General features: G+C 54.7%; 1 protein-coding gene across 4 annotated transcripts; it reads right to left on the bottom strand.

Annotated features, from left to right (window-relative positions):
• Positions 1-3,572: 3,572 nt before the first annotated feature.
• Positions 3,573-15,963, bottom strand: SLC27A4 (solute carrier family 27 member 4). Of its 4 annotated transcripts, none has more exons than XM_053996439.1 (13): positions 15,853-15,963; positions 13,312-13,478; positions 12,246-12,640; positions 11,455-11,613; positions 11,049-11,118; positions 10,851-10,942; positions 10,212-10,321; positions 9,587-9,796; positions 9,233-9,359; positions 8,906-9,043; positions 8,583-8,747; positions 8,019-8,165; positions 3,573-7,770 (listed from the first exon to the last, which is right to left on the bottom strand). In XM_053996439.1, exons 2-13 carry the CDS (start codon positions 13,470-13,472, stop codon positions 7,613-7,615), a joined length of 1,932 nt encoding a protein of 643 aa, XP_053852414.1. In that variant the 5' UTR covers positions 13,473-13,478; positions 15,853-15,963; the 3' UTR covers positions 3,573-7,612. The 4 variants fall into 4 exon arrangements, with proteins under 4 accessions (XP_053852414.1, XP_053852415.1, XP_053852417.1 ...); XM_053996440.1 differs by lacking the exon at positions 15,853-15,963 and adding an exon at positions 15,690-15,764; XM_053996442.1 differs by lacking the exon at positions 15,853-15,963 and adding an exon at positions 15,128-15,197.
• Between the last annotated feature and the right edge of the window lie 14 nt (positions 15,964-15,977).

Below are 15,977 nucleotides of genomic sequence, written 5' to 3'. Positions count from 1 at the left end.
GGCGCCAGGCACCCCCGGCACAGCGTTAAACAACGCGGCTCACATCTGTCGCCTGTTTGTTTTCCCCTCCTGTCCCCAGAGAAGGCCCATGCACACAGGCAGAACGCAGCCATGGCGGTGACAGCTGGGCTGTGCTTCTCCCCCACAACATGGAGCTGCACAGGGGCAGCACCGGTAGAAAAGCTGCAGCCTCCCAACCCTCCCTCCACTCAGGAGGGTTTGGGATTAAAAAATACATGTACCATGTGCACACATGCACATAGAAATGTAACAGCTATGCATATACATGATGCATTATGTGTAAGGGGCATAAATTTACACAGACAGATTGCTCTTCGTTTATGCTAACGGGGGTCAGAGTACGCCTAACCCCGGGAGCAGAAGGTGGTGGTGTTTGTAATGGCCTTTTGTTCTCCGAGGAGATCATTCTCTGGGCTGGGCCCCAGGAAAGGCTGGTCCCTCCGGCAGATGAATGCTGCCGTCGCTGCCGGGGTTACGTGATGGCAGAGCCGTGAAGCTGTTGACCGTGGTCTTCATCCAAAAATTCCAGCTGGATTTTATATATCTCTAAATCCCAAGGTATTTGAGTATCTCAGAGATATGGCCCAGTATGGAAAACTGGCTGGGGAAAGAAGCCTTCAACAAAAATCTTTACTTCAGAAATGAGTGAAGCATTCTGTGTTCAGAGGATCTAGTAATCTTGATTCCAGATCAGTGTTTGCAGTTATGGTTTTATATGAGCTATTCTTCTTGCTCCCAGAAATCATTTATGAGGCCAAATAAAAGCAGAACTAGCTCCTAAAAGAATCTTGATTCCTGACTTACACAACAAAATGGTACAGATTTAGTGTTAGCACCTCCCTGGAAAAGCAAAAATAAATTACAAGAAAGGGAGCAGTAATCATAAATACCAATTTGGCTCATTCAAGCATTCAAAGCTGGTTACTGTTAACAATTGTCCTGGACAAAAAGTGACCACATGAGATACAGGGACGTTTTTATGGACATTTTGTGCTTGGGAGAGGAATGAGTCCTGTCTCCATGCTGTGCGCTGAAATCAGAGCACCACAAATTCTCTGGGATATGTTTGGGGAAACTAAGCACACAATCTCAAGAAAACGTAATGCTGCCGTTGTTGAAGGGCTGTAAACACAGACGGTGCTTGATAAACAGGTACATAAACCCGGGGAGCTGTGGTGCTCACTCGGGTCACTGGGGCAGGAGGCTGCTGGCCAGGGGCTCCGGCTGCTCCCATTCCCCTCCCACAAAGCCAACTGCAAAGGGAACAGGTTGGACATTGAGCCTGGCAATGAAGAGAGGGTTCATTTCTTTTGTCTCATTCCCATCTTCTGTCTTTTTCCCTGCCATTTGCACGCTTTCTCTCTCTCCTTGAGTGCAGAAGGAACATACCTCCATTCCTCCACTGAGGGTTTATCCTGGAGGAAACGTGTTAGGTCGCCATCACATTCTAGAGTAGTTTATAAATAGAGCAGGGCCTAGCGTTACGAGGAAACATTTTATCAGAGAGCCCCGAACTGACGATTCAATTATTTTTCAATAAAACATCAGGGGAATGCGCAAACAGCTGCTCGCATCCTTCCACACAGCAAGTCAAACTTCAAGGGGAACAATGGCTGGCGAAAGGGGAGCCATCGCGGAGGCGGTGACAATGGGTTTCCTTACTCGGGGCTTTGTTTGATTTCCCCGTCTCAGTTTTGAACTCCCTCCGCCGGAGAAAGGCGAGGGGGTAGGACGGGGAGAGAGGGAAGCAGGCAGAGGGGAAGGAGGGTCAGTGGGAGTTAAAGCCTTTTGCAGCCTTTCTCTCCCATTCATGTGGTAATTGGGTGTCAAGCAGAGATCAGTAAGATGGAGCCCGGCCTCTGTGCCCGGGTTAAACTGCAGCAGAAAGAAAGCGGGAGCTGAACCGATGGAGGCCTGAATGTCATTAGGGCGGGAGGAAGCGGCTCTCCCCCGGGAGCCCTTCTGCCGGGGTGCTGGGCTGGGGGGGCCGCTTCCCATTCAGGGCATCCCTGAAAGCGGCCAGACAAAGCGGGAGGGCGTCCGAACAATGCCGCACCCCCGGCTCTACCTTCAATAGGGAGCTCTAAACAGGCGTTTAACCTTCAGAATAGCTGAAAGTGATACTCAAAGCTGAGGGGGTGGCTCGCCCGCCGCTGTTAGCCTCTTCCTGCGGCCGAGCCGGCGGCCACTTGCATGGCCGGGGGCAGGAGGAAGGCTCTCGCTGCCCTCACTTCCTCAGGCCCCTTGGCACAGCGCTGCGGGAGCGCCGGGCCCCGTGCAGGTCGCGGGAGGTGTCACCTCCAGGGCAGGACCAGGGCACAAATCCTGTCTGGGCTGGCGGGATGCTGGGGGCCCTGCTCCGCACCCTCAAGGATGGGGCTAGAGGAAGGCAGGGCTGTAACAAGGAGGGGGATGCGGCACAGTAGGGGTCATATCGCACTTCACAAGCCTGGGATCATCTGTCGAGGGATCAGGGAAGATCTGGGCAATGACCCACATCCTGAGCAGGAATACGTTCTGGACTCGGATAGCATCACCATCGCCTGCAATTCCCGGGGTTGCCAGCCTGTACTGCATGATCTCAACTGCCCAAAGCTCTCCCAGAGCCTGGCCTGCCATGATTTTGTGCCTATGTCTGGATTTTTAATGAACTGGATAAAAGCAGATCAAACCAAAGGTTACTTTGGAAGGTGGGATTTGCCACTGAAATGGGCCAGGCTCAAAAAAAGCAAAGCAGGAGCGCTGTCCCTGCTCCCTGAGCCTCGTTCAGCTGCACAGTACAGACATCCCGTGCTGTCCAGGAGCTCAGCAGCAAACAGCCCTAAGGACATTCTTTTCCCTTCTGAACCCTCTCTGCTTTGGGAAGGAAAGCTGCTGTCCCTTCCCTCTCATACAGCATGATGAGATCTTCACAGACCATCATTTTGGTGGAATACCTGGCCACACAGTCCCATCAAACTGGAGAGGGAGAAGCCACTCCTGGCTCTGCTCCTGGTTACACTGGAACCACTCAGGGGAATCAAGTATTTCCATTTCTAAAGAGTGCACCAAAGGATAGTCTCTTCTTTAGTCCAGAATATTTCCCTGTCACTGCTTAAAGGCAAAGCCAGCTCCCCAGCACGCAGAGAAGCAGGGGACTGTCATTGTTTGGGAAGGCTCTGGCACACCAAGAGTGGCAGGAGGAGGCTGGAGAGATGCAGTGTTAAAGACTGTCACAGACTTTCTCAGCAGCAGAAATTAATTTCACCCAGAAAGGTTCTGAGCAACTTGTGAAGCCCCCATGTGCATTAAGGCTAAAATACACTCCAGTTTTGCACACTAAGCATGGCCTGGCTGGGCTGGACCTAGAGCAAACCAGAAAAAAAGAAAAAAAGGTGCCACATTTTTTTCTTGATATATTGTCACTGTCCAGGACACAGGGTCTGGAAGAAGCGGTCATCTCCATGGGGAAGAGTACATTTGGTTTGTAAAGCTCTTTGGATTTGCTTAAATTAGCAGTTTGATAATAACCCTGGAAAGGATTTTAATGTTTTCTTAACCTCATGCAAACAGAATTTTAAGTGTTTTAATTAAAACAGGACAATACCTTGTACTTTATGTATAGGACTTTTATCTACATGCAGCTGTTGAGCCAGACTAGTGCATTGATCAAAGGGGAGGGATGTCTCACAAGGTGTCTCTAATCATAGAGTATTCAAATAGCCTCTTCCTTAAAACTGTACAAACAAAAAGATATTTTAAAAAATCAGACTATGATTAAACACTGGCTACTTCATTCCAAATACCTCTCTGCTGGAAGTGTTGTGTCTCAGCATTGATCCCAGGCTCAGCACCACACCTGCACTTGCATTTCTGGGCCAAGAGCTGCAGGGACACTTGCACATAAACTTCATTTTTCCAGAGGAGCTGTGACTTTAGAAAGGCACCAGGATTTCAACTCAAAGCTGACAGCCAGCAGAAGACCTCTAATTGGTGTAGCTGGGTGTTTCAGGGAATCTTGAAGCACTGCCAAGTTCAACACAACCCTCCTCAGTCAGGACAAACACAGCGCCAATGGTGAATGGTCCCCAGGCACCAGATCTCCAGAGGGGACCAACCCCCCCACACCAGCCTTGCTGCACAGGGGGGCTCCTTTGAGCATAACTCAGAGCTATGAACACACCTCCCTGGGGCTCCCCTCTCCCTGGGAAATCCTCTGGCACAGAGGTGTGTGTGGCACGTGCACGCCCCAGCCCTCCGGCACAGCCCTGCAGGTCTCTGCTATCAATGGGCTGTGCACCAGAGCCCTCTGCGATGTCTGCTGAGCTCTTTCCCAGTGACTTAGCACCTTCCATCTCACCAGAGAAGAAGCTCTCACCTCGGGGAGGGGCTCATCCTGCTCCTCTTGCCTGAATTTTGCACCTCCCCCTCCTCACAGCCAGCCCAAGATACAGGGCTTGGGGTGAGCTCCCGGCTATGCTCCAGCCAGGGCCCAGCTCCTGACTTGTGTTGGCACCAGCAAGGGCTACATCCTGCTCCTCTCACAGGCCTATCATTCCCATCCATCTCCAAAACCCAACAACTCAAGCCAGTCTCCATTTGTATGGGTTCACTAGCAATCAAGTAACAGCCATATTTCCATAAGCTTCCAAAGCTATTCATATCTGCATTTAACAGGCAGTACCCTGAATGCGTAATTTCCTTGGTGGGCTTTTTTAACCTACCCTACTTTCAGACAGACAGATACACAGTGCTGAGTTTTGCCCTGCAACACCTCTTTCTTCAGCACAGCCATCTCCTGCAGAGAGGGAGTAAAGTCCCCCTGTATCCTCCTCTACTACTCCAAACCACCCATCTCCAGATGACCACCCCCAGGTCTGACTTCAGGGCGGCCAAGCTTTTCCTCATTGCCTTTAGCAGAAGGCTGGATGAGGCCCGGTGGTTCAGATGTCTGCCCACCACCCACCTGGGTGACCTCGCTGCTGCCCAAGTCTCCGTCAGGCACAGTCTCCAGCCAGGAGCCTGAGCACAGTGGACACCAGTGCCTGGGACTGCCACTGGCCTCACACCCAGCACCATTATCTGTATCTGAAACTTCCTCTCCACCCTGCGTGGGCACCCCCCTGCTCCAACATCCCGCACTTCCAGGGCTCTGAGCAGCACACGAGGGCTGTGAAAGCCCCGGGAGCGTGTCCCCCCGAGGGGAGGCGTTTGCCGAGCCCAGCCTGCCCTCCTCTGGTGGCTGCGAGCGGAACAGGGCGCACAGGTGGGAGCAGAGCACCTGCAGAGGCTCCACTGCTGCACTCCCTGCACCACCTCCCCGGCCCCTAAATGTGACCCGCCTCGGGCAAAGCCACGCTGTTTGAGGGCTGAGCCCCCCGGATGCTGCAGGGCTTTGAGTGTCCAGGGGACCGAAAAATTAAAATTAAAGCTTTCAGCTTAGAGATGCTGGAGAAGACACAATTTGAACATGTCCAAAGGTGAAGTTGATATGTAAAGGATGTAAAATTTCCAACACTTTTCTTACAGTGTGCTTCATCAGGCAACACATTTCACTCAGGCTCATGGAAGACATTTGTCCCTGGCAGCCACATACCAAGAAGGAGCCAGGGTCTCCTATCGCCAGGGTTGGATGCAGAAGGTGTAAAAGATGGTTCTGGCAGCAAGGGAAGTGGAATGGCTACCAAAAAACTTGTCTGCAAGGGCAGAAATGAGCTGGGAAGTTCAGCATGGACAAACACAGAGAGAAGCAGCAGGAAGAGGAAATAGAGAACAGGACAGGGGTGGAAGAGCCACATGTCCAAGGGTAAGCAGGGAGAACTGGGCCAGAACAAATTGGGATGGCAATGCTGAAGACAGAACAAGGAAAAACAGGGTGTGGAAAGTTAGTGGAGGAAACTGGGGAGGGTCTGATCAACATGTTGTGTTCACACAGTCATTAAACCCAGCAGCAAGGGGCTTGTTCCCCCTGCTCTAAGATGAGCCAAAATGCACACAGGGAGATGATGCTCTGGAGTGGCAGTTCCCAAACCAGCAAAGTCCCCCACCTTCCCTCACAAAGCAGGACTGTACAAGGAAGAGGTAGGAAACACCAGCATAGACCCATATTTGTGTTTAATTGTGAGACCAGGACGGACTGAGGCAGGCAGATACGTTGGTGTGGAAGCACAGCTAGAAGAGCAGACACACCCTGCCCTCACAAAAGACAGATGTCGTTTTAAGAAGTAACCCTGCTAAAAGCATAAAACCAAATTATTAAAAAAAAAAAAAAAACAAAAACAAAACCAAAACAAAACCAAAAAACAACCCAACCCAGAGTTCTGCTTGTTTTCTGAGGACTGGAATCGAACATTGCAGCTGAGGCTGTTTCGTATCAGACACAACACAGGGAATTCACATAGCACAAGTCAGGTATTTCACACAGACAGTTCAGTTCAGGGCCCTGCTCTGGTGCTGGAGACAGGGAGGGCTCTTTTGGGAAGGGATGCAGAGCACATGAAGTCAGGCTCTCACCGAGGCCACCCTCCAGAGGATGTTCTCTCCCCTGGCAAGTTACCTCCTGAGTACATCTAAGCAAAGGCAAACCCAGCCCTTCTTCCTATTCTCCCACTTGCTTTTGGCAAGGAAGAAGGTTCACAAAACAATGCTGCATCCACAAAAGATGGAAGTAAAAGACCCAGAGAAGTGTCCACAAGATAGTGGGATTTTTCATGTCCTCCACCATGGAGAAAGGCCACAAGGACATTTACAGTTTCACCCACGCTGGAAGAGGAGAATCAGTCCCAGATGAGCATCCCACCTCCCTGCGAGAGAAAAGGATTCTCCAAGAGAGGACAGGTCTGGGCTATCCCTCCACCTACTGCACAAACCCGAGACACATTCAAAAGTACGGACAATAAATTAAGATTGAAAAAAAAAAAACCCCTCAGCGTGTATTATATATATATGTATACACACACACACACATATATATATATATAGATATAATGTGCGTGTAACTGTGAAAAATAGAAATGTCATCCCCAGGAGAGAGATGGCATGGCAGAAACACACATCTGTCCCCCTCCTGAGCCCAACACTACCCTGTTCCCCTGATTCACAGCAGACACACAACACCAGCAGGGCCAAGCAGAGGGAAGGGGCTGCGACTGGCACCCACCTTCCCTCTGCCAAGTGGGTCCCTGTGCCAAGGAGAAGCTGGCTGCTTGATAGAGAAGTGGGGAAGAGCCCAGCACTGGCCCCTTCATGGCCTTCACAAGGAAGGGTTGCTGCAGGCAGGAAAAGGTAGGGAAAGACAGGGAAAGCAAAGTGGAAAGGCAGGGGCACCCCACCCCTCCTCAACTGGCCAGGGCCCCGCCCCTCTCATGGCATGGGACCATGACCACTGTATCAAGCAGAAAATAAAGCCATAATGAGTCAATGCTTTGGTATGTGACCATCCCCCTCCCCTCAATCCCCTCTGTGTTCCTCCCAAACCCAAATCTGTAAAACTTGTCAAATAAAATCTCTAGTGTGCCTTTTATATCACTCTGTGAACCTTTCCTTCCCCAGTGCCTGCCTTGCCCCCTCTCCCCAGCAGGATTTGGGAGGTGCCTGGTTTGAGCCCCACCAGTTACAGCTTCTGGTCTCCTGACTGGATTCTGCTGAACGCTGCCTGGTCCAGTGGCAGGTAACAGCCTTGCCTGGAGTCCAGAAAATACAACCTGTCCTTCACCAGCGCGGGGTCAAAGCCCTGCTTCCGCAGCTCCATCTTCTGAAACTTGTAAGTGCCTGAAATGGGGAGAGAAGAAGGAGTAAAGGCTCACTAGTTACGCACACTTCCATCCCCACCACACCTGTGTTACTCCAGACCCAGCCTTGCGTCCCCATGCCTCAAAACCACCTGAGGAACTGGCCACGGGCTCTGTGGGGCAGAGAGGCTTCATCCCTCCTCTACAGAATGATCTCTGTAACCAGGTTTTCCCCTCCCAGGCTCCCCCAGCTCCATGTCCAGTGTGAGCATGCATGCCATGGCTCACTTGTCTTGGAGACTTCGTGCAGGAACCGCAGGAAGACGGGACGTGCATACAGTGGCAGGGCCTTTTTCAGCTTGCTGGAAAAGTCTTCTAGGTCACAGGAGTTCTCTGGGTCGGCGATGGCTGCCATTCCTGCCCTCCCTTCAACCCCTAGGAGGCAGAGAATGAAGGACACTCAGACACACTGTCCCTGTAGCATCATCTCCCCTCTGCCCTGCACCAGCAAGACCCTGCTTTGTACTGAAGCCCTGGCACGTCCAGCTGTGTCACTTCTGTGTCATCACCCTGTGGCCAGGGCTACCAGTGACATCCTGCAGTCACAGTCATGGCCAGAGAGGACTCAGGGTCCTTACAAACCAGCCAGAATCAGACCAAAGCTTGAGAGAGTGAGGAAACACTTTGGTTCCTGCTAGCCACACCTCTTGTGGCCTCTTCCCAGCTCACCCACAGGGAACCTCAGGCTACCCTCTTGTCAGGACACATCAATCTGAACATGCAGGACATGTTCACACTCAAGTGTAGGAGGCCTGCTTGCCTCTCCTGATTGCCCACTTCCCTCTCAGCTACCTGGGACCTCCACACCATAAACCACCACGTCTGTCAGGCTGAGGATGCGGCTCAGTGTTCCCTCCACCTCCGTGGTGGAGACGTTCTCCCCTTTCCATCGGAAGGTGTCCCCGGTGCGGTCTCGGAAGTACATGTAGCCATACTTGTCCATCACCAGGACATCCCCTATTGGAAAGCAATGAATAGGCAAAAACATGAGGTGTTGGCTAGGAGCAACCCTGGAGCATCTCAGGGCAGTGCTGCTGCCCTGGAAGTGTCCCCACTCCCACACAGGTGCCTTTCTCCTTCACTCCCAGCAGACAGAGGGGTCCTGCTGGCCTCACCTGTGAGATAGGCAACATCCCCTTTTGTAAACACGTCCCTGGCAATTTTCTTGTTGGTGGCCGACTGATTCAGGTACCCATCGAAGTGCTGCAGGGGATTGCTCCTGACAATGCGACCCACCAGCTGCCCTGGCTCCCCTGAAGTGAGAAGAGGGGATGAAGGGGGGAAACACCACCACCCCCAGTCACCCAAGCAAAAAGGGTGTCTAATGGGGTTGGTGTGGTTTAACTGAGCAGAGACAAATCCAGGGAAATTATCCTGAGGTATCGTGAAACACTCACACTCACACTGGGCTGAGGAGATTTTATCCCTGCAGTCGTTCTCACCTGGTTTGCAGCTGATACAGACACCATCCGGTCCCCGGATCAGCTCCATAGTGTCTTCATCCACCTTCACCAAACCAATGGGGTGCACACCTGGTAGGATCCTGCTGTTGAAGCCACATGACCCAACCTAGAACAGAAAGAGCTCAGAGCTGTGGGTAGCAAGGACATTTGTCCCACCTGAACCCACCGCCCACACACTCCCAGGATACCATAGAGGTGGCACCACACAACAGCCAAAACCCCTCTGGGTGGATGGCAACCCATGCCAAGGAGCAGACAGCCCATTTGGGTTTCCAACCCTGCCCAGGCCAGCTGTCACCCTTTGGGACACGAGGGAGGATTGTGGGGCCTTACGTTGCCATCAAAGTTTCCCAGGCTGCAGTTGCACTCGGTGGCCCCGTAGAACTCGGCCACCTGGGCGATGCCAAAGCGAGCCATGAACTCCCTCCAGATGGAGGCCCGCAGCCCGTTGCCCACGGCCATGCGCACCCGGTGCTGCCGCTCCGTGTCCTGGTATGGCTGGTTCAGCAGGTAGCGGCAGATCTCCCCGATGTACTGCACGATCTGGGAGCAACAGAGAGGAAAGACTCACTAGGACCTCTCTGCCAGGCCCTGGGTTCTCTGAGGCTGCTTCAGGGCAGGAAGGGATGGCACATCACACCCAAAGTTTGCTAAAAAGGCCGCAGTAAAAAAGAGAAGTTCTGCTAACTCATCCAGCCTGTCCTTCCCTGGTTCACCCACCTCTCCAGGCTGTGAAACCCATCCACTATCTCCCAGCTAATGCTGGAATGTGAGGAGGACATGTGAAGCTACCAGCCCAGGTGGGAATGACACAGCTCCACCACCCTGAAAGGCGGTTTGGACAGACAGAACCGGTCCAGGTGTCCCCCACCTCCAGCAGCTGGGCACTCCCCAGCAGGGCACAGACCCCCAGGCTTCACTGCCCACTCCCCGCTGGCCCCTTGCCTCACGGCCTCACCGTGCAGTTGTATTTCACACAGTCCTCCCAAAAATGTGAGGCCGAGAACTTCTTGCGGATGACAACCGTCATGCCCTGCAGCAGGCACTGCCCAATCCCCACGATGTTCCCTGCAGAGAAGCAGCCAGGAAAGCCCTCAGTCCTCAAACACCTCCAGCCCAGCCCACCCACGGAAAGAACTGGCAGGGCAAGGCAGAGGCCATGGCTGGCTCACAGCAGTGGGGGTTCACCCAGCCAAAGCCCCCAGGACCACAGGCACAAGGGAGGAGACACATGGCAGTAACATGTAGGGCAGCACTTTGCACCTAAATATCCCAGCATGTCTCAGCCAGACAGTCAGGCACTGCTTCCCCTACCCCTAGACTCCCCCCTTACTTTCCACAGGGAGCAGCAATAAGGAACAGGTATTCCAAAACCAAGGTAGGATAACACCCTCCCCACACACTCCCTGCTCCAAAGGTCAGCCAGATCGATTCTTGGCTTCCAGGGGAAAAGCAGAAAAAGCCTCAGTCACACACTGCAAGCAGCAGTCTCATCCTCCTCGACATGAAGATCAGAGCCACACCAGCCTCCAGCCCGAGCCCTGGGCTTGGCTGAGGGAAGAGTCAGTCCCAGGATGCTCTGTATGGCACGTGTTACCTGCAGCATGGTAGAGCGGGAGGCAGTCGTACATCACATCATCGGACCTCATCCGAAAACCGTAAAAAACTAAGCTGGACATGCGGAAGTACCTGAGGGGAGGGTGAAAAGGCATGTCAGGAGCAGGGTCAGGGGTGCTGTGCTAGGACAGGGCAGAGCTCAGCCCCATCCTCCCTGAGCCCCTGTCCACAGCCTTACCGGCAGTTCACCACGATGGCAGCCTTGGGCAGCCCTGTCGTGCCAGAGGTGTAGATGTAGAAGAGTTTATCTGGGGAGCAATGAAGAGACAGGGTCACATTCTCAATCTAGGAGCTGGCCGAACCAGGAGAGGGGGACAAGCAAAATTTAAACACTCTACTCTTGCCAGCTGAGCCAAAACTCTCATGCAACAGCTCCAAGAACATGCCGGGATCACCCTGGGCAGATCAGGTTTGCTGGACACACACAGGATACTGCTCCACACAGGGCTGGGCTTCCAACACTGGAGTAAGACCCACCCCAAACACCCCTTGCCATTGGCATCCCCAGCAGTCTTGCCAGAGTTGTAACCAGTTGACCCTGAAAATCACCACCCCATTTCTGGCCCCAAGAGCTGACCACATACCAAGAAAGCCCTTATCAGGGGGAGCTGGCTGGTGTCGCTGGGCCATCTGCAGGAGGGGGTCCAGGTGTTTTGCACCAGGAAGCACGGATTTAGAATTTTCTTCCCCGGACCAGAACAGATGGATGGATTTATCCAGGGAGGGCTGCACTTCCTGCATTGCTGAGAAAGTAAAGAAGGGAGCTGGAGAAAAGCAGAAGGGTGGCTACAGCACAGAAACTCCCTGTCCTCCCAGACAGCCTGAGGGACACCCTGCCCCAGGTAGCAGTACCCCCACTGTGCTTGGCAGAGTCCCCAAAGGGCTCACAGCCATCCCAGGCAGATGTTCCCATGATTAACAGATGCTGGGGCCACAGCCCAGACCTCTTCAGGGACCAGAAGATCCTGTTTTCCACCTTTCCCCATCCAAAACCTCTTTGGTGCCAAGAGGTCTGTTGACACCATCAACCTCAGAGGTGTGGGCTGAAGCACACAAGGAACTGGAGCCAAGTTGCTGCAAGGATGTAGCAACAGCCATGGAGAGCAAGGGGAGGTTCCTCCTGTGCAGTGGGGCAGGCCCAGTCCAACCCAGGTCTCCATGCTGGGAACAGACTCGAAAGACACAAGGAAGGATCCTCATACCCAGGCTGACCTGCTGGGGAGGCAGACAGCACTGCACTCCAGATCCTGGAGTGATTCAACTGTCCATTCTCTTCCAATGTTCTGTGGTGGGCAGGAAAGGAACACTGAACCCACTGAGTAGACACACCTCCCTCCAGTCCAAAGCACTCCCAAAACATCTGCCAGCCCCTCACCTTCCATCATTTCCACCCCAAAAACCACAGCTTTGGAGCTGGAGATGGTGATGCAGTGCAGCAAGGCATCCAAGCGCAGGTGGGAATTCACGAGGGCCGTCTCCACCCCGATCTTGGCCAGGCCGAGCCACAGCCCCACGTACTGATTGCGGGACTCCATGAAAAGCGCCACCACGTCACCCGAGCGGAAGCCTTGGCTGTAGAAGAAATTGGCCACCTGGTTGGAGTACTCGTCCAGTTGATGGAAGGTCCAGCTCTCGCCTGTGCCTTGGAAGATCAGTGCTGTCTTCTCTGAATACTTCCTTGCGGTCTTCTGGAAGATTTTGGCGATTGTGTTCTTCTCCCTCACGTGCCTCCATACCTGCCACTTCACCCGCAACAGGACCAGCCCCGTGCTGCCAAAGGAAGGGGAGCAAGAGGGCAGCTGCTCAGTGACTCCTGTAAAACCACTTGCTCCAGCAAAGCCAGCACAGCACAAGGACCCTCTGAGGAGCTGCAACAGTCCAGCACTTACACTAGACCCTACTTGAGGTCAGCAGCAGCTCTGCGTGCTCCCCTGAGCAGTGTGCACATAGGCAGAACACATCTGCAGAGATGCTCATAGCCAGGGATGGATGGAGGCCAGGGAGAGATGCGTTTTGGAAGTCTGCAGACAGGGATGTCCCCCATCAAAGGGGCATTTTTGAGCCTTGACTTCTCTCTCTCTCTACCACCACTCCCTCCCCCCCATATCTTTGGCAGGAGCTGGCACAGCCTGATACCAACTCGGAACAAACCCTGCACAGGAGCCTGATGCTAAGCCAGCAGCTTTAGGGACAGGGTGAAATACAAGGACAGTCAATAGACTTTGAGCTCAGCTGAAATCTATCCTTCTTAGGAAAAGTTTGCCCGAGAGTTTGGAGTCACCCGGACACGGCAGAGGGAGATCTCCTTCCAGCCAGGCCAGGTGCCAGCAGAAACCCAGGCTGTGCATGGAGTCAGGGACTGTGCTCACACATACACATACACCAAGGCAGAGCAGAGGGCCAGGGCTGGATGGCTGGACCATCCCAGCCAAGACACCTACCTGATGTCCCTTGGTATTGTCTTGAGGAATATGAGGAAGAAGTCCCATCCACCGGATGCCAGGTAGAAGATGAAGAGAGCAGGGATGGCCTGGGCCCAGGACAGTTCCAGAGTGACCCTCAAGAATAGCAGCACAGCTGCAAAAGCAGCCAAACGCAGCATCGTGGCCTGCAGGGAGAGAGAAACCTCAGCCATCAACCCACGCACACTGGACCTGGTGATAAAAATCCCATGGGCGTGGGATGCCTGAGCAGCCCCCAATTTCCTGGATGAGGTCCCTGAGTCATCAGTCCTCCTGGCAGTGAGGATGTAACCCAGCAGCCCAGAGCTCCCAGGATGTAACTTTATCTGACCCTGGAGATGGCCTCCAATTGAGCCATCAGCACGGCATTGCTTGGTGCAAGCCGAGAGCCCGGCCATTCCCACCTGGGGAGCCACATCCTGCACACCAGCCAGGGGTCTGGCCACACCCCAGCAACATGAGATGCAGGATAAAGTCACTTCCATGGATGTGTGAGCTATGTCATGGCAGGAGACCGTGTACAGATGATTGGAAACCTCCACTCTACTCCAGAATCCTTCTGTCCTTAAAATCCAAAGTCTCCCAGGCCCTGGGCATGAGCTCTCCTGCATGCCTGGCTCCAGGACAGCCATCACAGCTGTTGGAAGAGCACAGCTTCACGTGCTCCGCGACACAGCTCAGACAGGATCAGGGACAGGAAACTCAGTTCTTTGAGCTCTGCTTGTGTTTGCAAACCCTCGTGTTGGCGGGCAGTTTCCTGGCCTGGGTAGGCTGGAGACACTGCCAGAGCAGGTCAGGAATGAGGCGAGGCTGGAGTGGGCAGAACAAGGGCTGTCGCTGCTGCCAGGAGTGCCCAGGCCCCTGTCCCATTCCCTGGGGACAGTGACTCCGTCTCTGGTACTTGTCCCTCCAAAACAGCATCTCTGTCCCCATCCCAGACACACCCCAGAAGTAGCTCTGAGACTCAGAGACGGTGATCTAGCAATGGTTCTTTTTAGGCAACAGCACTGGGAGGAGGAAAATGACAGAGATGTGACCCTCACAGCTCCTAGATAAAACTGGCCCTTCCTGGCATGGACATAGGCCAAAGAGGAAGGAAACATTTGCATCATTTCCCTCTTGAAGATTGATTCCCTGCTCTGATGCTGGAAGCCCTGCATGGGCTCTTCTACAATTGGTGGGACTGGGAGCCACAGTTGTGGCTTTCCCTCTGCTCTGTGCAGTCCCCCCAGATCCAAGGAGCTTCTGTGGATTTGATACCAGATGCTGGCAGGGTGCGAGCCAAGGCAGTGCCAACATGGTCACATGTCTTGTTCGTTGGCTGTCCCACCTCTGAGTCGTGCCACCAGCAGCAGGCTGGGATGTATCAGAGCACAAGACACCACTCCCAGCTGGACACCTGCAGATATTTTCCCACCCATAGCCTTTACCCTGAGATTCCCCCTTGTGCCAGTGACCTCTGAACACTCCCCACCAAACACGTGGTGGTCTCCCAGACGTGATGTCCCACAACACTGTCCCTCTGCCTTTTAGCAGGGCAGGACTCACTGTGTTTTTGCCTGGGAGCCTCTCTCTGCACTTAAACAGGGCAACTTTTAGATCACCATCGACTGTGCCTCAGCCGGGACCTGGGCCCTCCGTTACAGCCTCACACCAGCCAGATGTGGAGAGGCAGCAGCGGGGGAGCCCCACTCTGTGTGGGTTGCAAAGTGCTTAATCTCCCGCTTGAAGGCAAGGCAGGCTCAGGCAAGCCCCTGTCATCCTCTGCTCATATCTCCACCTCACTCCGGCATACCGGTGCCTCCTACGGAGATAACCAGGGAGAGATTCCCGAGAGATACCCGGTGTGTCGCTGCCAGAGACCTCCAGCCCTGCGTTACGGATTCAGGTCTTGTCCAGCTGCATCAGCACAGAGGAAACGAAGCCATGCCTGTAGCTCACAGCCAGCAGGCACCGAGGCAAAGCGCGGGGACACACCCGGGGAGCACCGAGCCCGAGGAGCGGGTCCCAGGGGGGACAACGGGCAGGTGGCCGGGCTGTGAGAAACCCCAGCGCCAATGGCACCTGGGAGGCTCCTGTCCCCCACCCGCCCTGGGCAGGGACCCCCGTCTCACCCTCCTGAGGACCCCAGCAGGGAGGTCGAGCAGCGCTGCCCAGCCCCATCACACGAGGCAGAAGCACCGGGAGGGCCCCGCAGCGGGATGCAGCCAGGCCCCGCCACCCAGCCCCGCCAGGCCCCGGAAGCGCCCGGCACCGCCGCTCTCGGCGGAGCGAGGGCCCGTGGCGCGCTCGTGGGGAGACCAGGGGACGGAGGGATCCCGGCGCTTGCCACGGTGCCCCACGAGGAGCCCCGGTACCTCATGCGGAGACCGGCGGGGCAGAGGGACCCTGGTGCCGCCCGTAGGGCCGCGGCGCCTGGTGGGGAGCCCGCGGGGCCGCCCGCGGGGAGGGAGCGCGGCCGCCGCGGCGGCGCCGGGGGCTGACGGACCGGGAATGGGGAGGGTGGTGCCACGCTCTTACCGGACTCCGGGACGTCCGCTGGGGCCCGGCCACCTGCACCGGGAGCGGGGCCCGCCCGGCTCTGCGGCAGGGGCGGGGAGGGGCGGGCAGCGCGGGCCGCCGGGAGCTGTAGTCCCGCCCGGTGC

This window comes from Vidua macroura, chromosome 21, assembly GCF_024509145.1.
Source record: "Vidua macroura isolate BioBank_ID:100142 chromosome 21, ASM2450914v1, whole genome shotgun sequence".
Taxonomy (NCBI): domain Eukaryota; kingdom Metazoa; phylum Chordata; class Aves; order Passeriformes; family Viduidae; genus Vidua; species Vidua macroura.
The sequence above is the reverse complement of the archived record's forward strand: the minus strand, read 5'-3'. Positions and strand labels throughout refer to the sequence as shown.